This window comes from Bombyx mori, chromosome 5, assembly GCF_030269925.1.
Source record: "Bombyx mori chromosome 5, ASM3026992v2".
Taxonomy (NCBI): domain Eukaryota; kingdom Metazoa; phylum Arthropoda; class Insecta; order Lepidoptera; family Bombycidae; genus Bombyx; species Bombyx mori.
In genome coordinates this window covers 17,005,518-17,013,079 of record NC_085111.1, presented here as the reverse complement: position 1 = coordinate 17,013,079, position 7,562 = coordinate 17,005,518, and the positions used below count along the sequence as shown (strand labels likewise).

General features: G+C 45.0%; 1 protein-coding gene across 1 annotated transcript; it reads right to left on the bottom strand.

Annotated features, from left to right (window-relative positions):
- Positions 1 to 219: 219 nt before the first annotated feature.
- On the bottom strand, positions 220 to 6,969 carry LOC119628544 (uncharacterized). Its single transcript, XM_062668497.1, has 3 exons — positions 4,534 to 6,969; positions 1,963 to 2,101; positions 220 to 518 (listed from the first exon to the last, which is right to left on the bottom strand). Exons 1-3 carry the CDS (start codon positions 6,967 to 6,969, stop codon positions 220 to 222), a joined length of 2,874 nt encoding a protein of 957 aa, XP_062524481.1.
- Positions 6,970 to 7,562: the final 593 nt, after the last annotated feature.

Here is a 7,562-nt window from a genome sequence, read left to right as displayed (position 1 = left end):
CTATGGGCTCCAGTAACCACTTAACACCAGGTGGGCTGTGAGCTCGTCCACACATATAAGCAATATAGGCAGGGTGATGGTACCTACCCGCGTGGACTCACAAGAGGTTCTACCACCAGTAAAATGAACAACACAAGATATTATATCCATATTGGAATTAAAAATTTAAGGGAAACAGCGCGGCTGAACTGGTATATCTGTTTTCCAATTAAATATTGGTTATGATTTACCAGACCAATTGCTCAACGACTTTCGGAATTCGGCGATGCTGGGCAACCCGTTCTCTGGAAACGGTTCTTGTTCGGGAGGCCCATAATTGTACCCGACCGTATTGTAGTCTTGGGGTACTCCGTAGGCCGGCTGCGGCATGGGCGGAATAGGCAAGGGCTGGTTCCTCATGAAATAGCTTAGGACCAACCCGACCATGTAGAATATCTTCTGGAAGAACGCCATGAACATGAAGAACGATGCCACTTTGAAGATTGCCACTTTGGAGAAGATGAATAAGAGTATCAGCGCTAGAATGAAAAGAGTTTATCTATTAAATAGCCAGCAGCATACACAGGCTATGTATACACATTATCGTATTGGAATAAAGCATGAACCATGAATATGCTACCACTAACCTAACTTAAATAATTGAACTTTTAATAAAATCAAATTTCTACTTCTAGGAGATGTATGGAAATGGTAGTGCAAGGTAGAGGGGGAAGAGGTCGACCGAAGAAGACATGGATGGAGTGTGTGAATGACGATATGAGAGAGAGAGGAGTGAGTGTTGAGATGACGGCTGATAGAAGAGAATGGAAAAGAAAAATTAGCTGTGCCGACCCCACCTAGCGGGATAAGGTGGAGAAAAATAATAGAAATTTCTACTTATTATTGGTGGACGTTCTATACTATCATCCAAGACCGCGAATATTGCTTGTTAACCAATTTATTCATTTACCACGTCAGTACATTTTTAAGTGTTTTATATTGCGTGCTGGGCAAAAAATATTACATTTCTGGTTGCATTACTTTCTGGTTGTACGCCGATTTTTTGCTATATTTCTAGAACTATACTTTTTATAAACAGCAGCTGCGCTACAGACACAATATTTGATGAAAAATATTTTATTCTAAATTTTTCAACTTTAAGAAACTTTTCATGACGATAATCTATATATAGGTATATATAAAAATGAATTGCTGTTCGTTAGTCTCGCTAAAACTGGAGAACGGCTTGACCGATTTGGCTAATCGTGATGTTGAATTATTTGTGGAAGTCTAGATAAGGTTTAAAAGGTAGATAAATATGAAAATGCTTGGAATTAAATAAAAATAACAATTTTGTTTTTCCTTTTATGTGTCCCCCGTCGGACGGATTACTTTTGTTAATTTTAAGTTTATTTTATACGAAAGTTTAGGTTTTTTATTTATCGATTAAGGCACTACGAAGGCTGTCGGGTCAGCTAGTTAAGAATAAAATTTACCGTCATCCTATCGATTGCAAGTGTGAGAGCTTGTAAAATTAAAATAAAATATTATAAATGACTTAGCTTTTTATGCCAATCTGGATATTGGACTAAAGTAGTTTAATAAAGTATTTTCAAATTAATTGAAGTTGATAAAAATTACGTTGAAAAATTCCGTTGCATCCGATGATAGATTCATTACGTCAAACTAATAAAATCGTAGTAAAATTTTTAAGGTTCTTAATTGGTGTTAATGTGTGTCAGCTTAGAGATGTTAATATATATCGAGTCACGGATGCCCATAGAAAATCCTAGATACAATTATTTGTGCTCAGTTTTTCTAAATCTTAAATAGTGTACATAAGTTACGCAATGAGCGTTCACAAATGCTCACGGGAAGAAAGAAGCATATTTTCATTTTAACTTCAAGAAGTAACAAAGAGTCCTTCTAATCCTTTAATTAAATACTAAATGTACTATGAATTTAATAGCAATAAGTTCTCACCTATGAGCCTAATGGGACTCCTCTTTTTCTTGGCTCTAGATTCTTCTTTGGCCATTTCATTATTCTCCAAGCAATAACAACACACGGCCAACATCAACAATACTGCGATCCTCTTCCACATATTTATCAAAAATCGTATCTAATATTTCGAAATACACTTTTAAAAATTTTTAACTTTTTCCTTTATTTTTTTCTTTCTTTTCTTATAATCTTTCAATAAAATTCATAAATACACTTCTAAAATTTTTTAACTTTTTTTTAATTCTTTTTTTTCTTAGAATCTTTCAATGAAATTCATATTTCAGATCTTATTTTACTATCAATTCTAGTGCTCTGTAAGATCCTAGTTGTTACAGGTTAAAAAGTCGGACAGAGATGCGTCTTGACTGAGCACTCGTAAATAAATAAACTACTTTATGTACGAAAACGCTGTACCCGTAAATCATATTCTGAAGAAAGTCATCCATTGTTTTCAGGAGTCAAACAAATCGCCTACAAGACGTTTCCCTTTGACTGCGACTAATTACTGTATAAATTACCGCTGTTTTTCATTGTTTGCACTTTCACGTGTGTGTTTTATTCAAATTTTTTTGACATTTCGGTAAAATTTCACCGTAACGTCTTTCGCTACCTATGAATATTCATGGACATGGAATGTCTTTGTTGCTTCAGAAGAACGTAGGCCTTTTTTGATAAAATATGTGAAGTACTTTTTTTTTATTGCTTAGATTGGTGGACGAGCTCACAGCCCACCTGGTGTTAAGTGGTTACTGGAGCCGATAGACATCCACAACGTATATGCGCCACCCACCTTAAGATATAAGTTCTAAGGTCTCAAGTAAGTTATAACGGCCCTTCAAACCGAAACGCATTATTGCTTCACGGCAGAAATAGGCAGGGTGGTGGTACCCACCCACGCGGACTCACAAGAGGTCCTACCACCAGTAATTACGCAAATTATAATTTTCCGGGTTTTATTTTTATTGCATACACGATGTTATTCCTTCACCGTGGAAATCAATTGTGAACATTTGTTGAGTACGTATTTCATTAGAAAAATTGGTACCCGCCTGAGATTCGAACACCGGTGCATCACTCAACACGAATGCACCGGACGTCTTATCGGTTACTCGTAGGCCACGACGACTTCAACAAATTTTTTATCATGTTTTTTTAAAATTTCGTATTCTGAATGCAGTTTTACCACTAACTAGCTAAGGAAAACATCAGGGATTGCTCTTTTTCTAATAATATATACATTGCAATATATGTATTGAAAATAAATGTAATGTGTTGTTAATGAAACAAAAAACCAAGTTGTTGCTCTGCAAAGAGTTATTTATTATTATTATTTTATTATTAACTTATCTCTACACTTACAATTATTATAATTATTTTCGAACCTGCAAAGAGAAGCAACATTGAAAGCTATTGCTTCAATATTTATACCTTTTTTTAAATCTGCAAGTTTTTAATTTTTATAAGAAAGCACGTTAACTTTTTGAATGTTCAAAGCCAGAGAGCAATTCCAATTATAGAATGAACATAGCTTCCACCATAGATAATACTATTTGTTGGGTACGCAGCACGTCACCCGTGTCGATAAGGCGAGTGACGCCAACCCAGGTTGGACGGGTTTATGAATCTTATAAGATTTCTTGAAATCCTATAAGACGCCGGATGCCCGTCTCGTGGCGATTATTCGTGTCGATCTGAAGCAGTCAATGTAGGGTCCTGAGGTGTACGATATCGTACAAGCTCACTCGAAATTAAAACTCAAAACTTTGCTACTGAACGTAAAACCGAGCCGACCGATCTGTCAATAGTCTTCAATTCTTCAATAAATATCTTCGAGGCGCTGATGTCTTTACTCGTGCTTTTTTTATGTAATCTTCGTTCGGAGGGTCGGCGGCCGGCGGTTGGCAGGTAGTCGGTCGAGGGTCGGTCGGTAGGTCGGCAGGTACCTGACAGCGTCGCAGGGTCGCTTAACTACCTCGGAATGTTACCCTACAGAGATCTCGTGTAAAATACGGCTCTCGTCGAGATCATTTTCACTATGATCGGCTCGGTTTATTCGTTATATCTATTTATTTAATAAATGTATATACTAATGCCTTATACTTAACTATTCTATGTTGTAATCCCTATCGATACATATAACTTATTCTATGCTTAATCTATATGACGCGCCCGTATAAACAAAATACCCGGTCCCGAACACAGATAAATGCTGTTTGTTACATCGTTTCGGGACGCGGGCCGGGCGCGTGTTCATTTAAGTTAATATGCTAATCTTAAAACTATCGGGAATAATAAAGCAAAAGTGTATACTATTTATTTCAAAGCAACTTACGTTCTATTCTTAGTAAAATCTATGTGCACGTTATCTATATCCTTATCTATCTATATGCACTCTATATAATTTATCTATTTGTTATTTATCTATTTGTTATAACTCTATGTCTATGTATGTATCTATATAAATCTATTATAAATTCTATTCAACTTATTCTATAATCGTGGGGCGACGCCGCTGTCGCCAATATCCTCCCCCTCGTGCGTAGCACCGACTCCTTGTAGTGGCGACTCTATGGGCGTGGGCTCGTCGCTCGTTGCAGGCACCAGCAGGATCATCTTGGAGGCAGGTCTCTTAAGCAGACCGCCGCTCGTTCTGACGTCGACGGTTCGTACACGGTTGTCGGGGCCTGGGTGGGTGTGGACAACTTGCCCGCGCGGCCATGTGTTGCGTGGCAGCGTGGAGTCCACTATGAGGACGGTATCCCCACACTGCAAGTCCTCGCCAGCTGCTCTCCCGTCGATCTTCCTGGGCAGCAGCGTAGGCAGGTATTCCTTGACCCACCTACTCCAGAAGTGGTCTGCCATACGCTGCGCCACTCTCCATGTCCTTTTGCCGGTCAGGTCTTCGTCTGTGTAGTCGCCGATGCTTGGAGCTCCGCAGGACCTCCCTATGAGGAAGTGGTTCGGCGTGAGTGCTTCTGACTCCCAACTCTCTTCCCTGGCGACGAGCGGTCGCGAGTTGACGACGTGCTCCGCCTCCAACAGAAGAGTGTGCAGAACTTCTTCCCTCGGGTGTCTTTCCTTCAGTGTGACCGCCAGCGCGGTCTTCACGGACCGCACCAAACGTTCCCACGCGCCTCCCATGTTCGGCGCTCCTGGCGGGATGAACTTCCATTTTATGTTCATCTGAGCGGCCCGTGACACGACGTCTGCTTCCCTTGCATTCTCGATTGCCTGCTTGAGCTCCTTGTTGGCGCCGACGAAGTTAGTCCCATTGTCGCTGTAAATGATTTTGGGCATTCCTCGTCGGGCGGCCATCCTGCGCAGCGCTAACAGCATTGAGTCTGCCGTCAGTGACGCTGCTAGCTCCATGTGGACTGCTCTCGTGGTGAGGCATGTGAACAGCACGCCCCACCTCTTCTCGTGACGTCGTCCTACAGTCACCGTCATCGGCCCGAAGTAATCGACGGCAGCACAGGTGAACGGCGGCTCTCCATGTCGTAGCCGCTCTATCGGCAGGTTTCCGGTGGGCGGTAGGCGTGGTGTACTCCGATAGACCTTGCACCACTGGCATCGGACGGCCGTCGCTCGAATGATCGATCTTAGACCTAGGATCCAGTAGCGCTGCCGCACCTCGTTCATCACTGTTGCGTGGTTACCGTGCTGGAACGCCTCGTGATAGTGTTTGATCAATAATCTCGCTATCACGTGCTTCCCGTCCAGCACGATCGGTCGCTTGCAGCCTACATCTATGTATTGCGCTGCGTCGATACGTCCGCGCAGGCGCAACAGGCCATCTTCCATCACGACGTCGAGCCGTCGCAACTTGGGGTGACGTTCGGGATCTTTTTCACCGAAGCTCTCTCCTTGGCTGCTCCTCAGTAGGATCTTCTCCGCCTTCTTCAAGTGGGGCGGATCGAGCGGCAGCCACGCTTCTGTAGGTGCTTCTGGAGTCCTTATCTTCCATGTTGATCGGGGCTGCTTCGCTCGCGTCGTCCTCCACGTGGGATCTTGCTGCTCCAATTGTCTGGACACGCAGGCGCTCTCCTTCCGGGGTCGACACAGCTCGATAAATTGGAGGACCCTGGCTGTTGCTCTCAATAACTTGACCCAGCTCGAGAATCTGTGCGGATCGGGCGTGGGTCTAGCGTCAGCGGTCCTCGCCGTGGCGACCAGGAAGGCCTCTTTCTCTTCTCCAGACGGTTCTTGCTTGAATGTTCGTGGCTTGGGCCAGCGCGATTCATCCCACGCCAGGAACTCGGGTCCATTAAACCACCGGTGCGTGTGGTCGAAATCCGCCGGCGCCTCTCTAGTTGCGTCGTCTGCTGGGTTTTGCGAGCTAGGCACCCATCGCCATTCTTGGGGCTTCGTTGACTGTTCTATCTCGGCGAGTCGGTGCGCGACGAAAGGTTTGAACGTGCGTGGGTCGGTCTTTATCCATGTCAGGACTGTGCTGGAGTCAGTCCAGTACGTCCTTCCACCGACCGCGATGTCCAATTCGTCCGCTATCGTCTGTGCCATCCTTGTCCCCAGCAGTGCAGCTTGCAGCTCCAGCCTTGGGATGGAGACTGGTCTCAGTGGGGTCACCCTGGCTTTCCCTGCTAGAAGCGTGACGCGGTAGGTGCTCTCGTCTGTCTTCTGACGCCAATAGACTGCACACGCGTCGGCCTTCTCGCTGGCGTCGGTGAACGTGTGCAGCTCCCCCTCAGTGCTGCAGCACGAGAAGCACCTTGCTATTCGGAGGCCTTGCAACATGCGGAGGTTCTCCATGTAGCGTTTCCACGCCACCTCGTCCTTTTTCAGGATGACGTCGTCCCAGTCGATCCCGCTCCGCCAAATGCTCTGAATGAGCGCTTTCCCTTCTATTAGCACGGCTGATGCCAGCCCCATAGGGTCGAAGGTTGACATTACCGCGCTAGTCACTTCTCGTTTGGTCGGGGTCCGTGCTTCTATATCCTTTGGGTCTCGTGGATGTGTCCGGAATCCCATCTCGTCCGACTCGTAGAACCACCGCAGGCCCGGGGTCTTTTCTTCCTTCGACCCCAGCTCTATGTCTGCTGGGGTCACACCGCCTGCGAGGCTCACCAGAATGCAGCGCCTTCTATTGCCCGCGCGGCTTCTGAATATCGATGTCTGTAATCCTTGGCATTCTTATTTGTAACGAACGACGCCGCGCTCGGTGAACAGGCCGCTCCCAATATGACCGACGTCATTCTATACTCTTTTGGAGCGGCCTCGCATCAATCTTCTCTATAGAGGAATCTCAGGCTGTCGCGGTCCTCGTCCCTGATTCTTATCTGCAGGAACCTCTCCTTGATGTCCGCGATAACCACGACGAGCCTTTTCCGGAACCGCAACAACGCTTCGAACAGGGATTGTAGATCCGAGCTTCGAAGCTGCCATCATCGCGTCTCCAACCTCTGTCATCCTCCTTCTCCAAGATGTCGAGCGCCTTTGTCTCCATATCCGTGCTCGGACGCTTGGGTGCAACTCTATCGTGATGTGCTCCTTCACCAGTCTGTCCAAGGCCTTTTCGCGCATCGATACATGGGTGCAGGTGAGGAAGTTGACCTCTTTGGCGT

Excerpts from the sequence above, each read along its gene's own strand:
- LOC119628544 (XM_062668497.1), bottom strand. The coding sequence starts at position 6,969 with ATGGGATTCCGGACACATCCACGAGACCCAAAGGATATAGAAGCACGG. Across the intron at positions 2,102-4,533 it reads TAGAGTCGCCACTACAAGGA|ATACGATTTTTGATAAATAT; the intron begins GTCGGTGCTACG and ends TCGAAATATTAG. Across the intron at positions 519-1,962 it reads GAGTCCCATTAGGCTCATAG|CGCTGATACTCTTATTCATC; the intron begins GTGAGAACTTAT and ends TTTTCATTCTAG.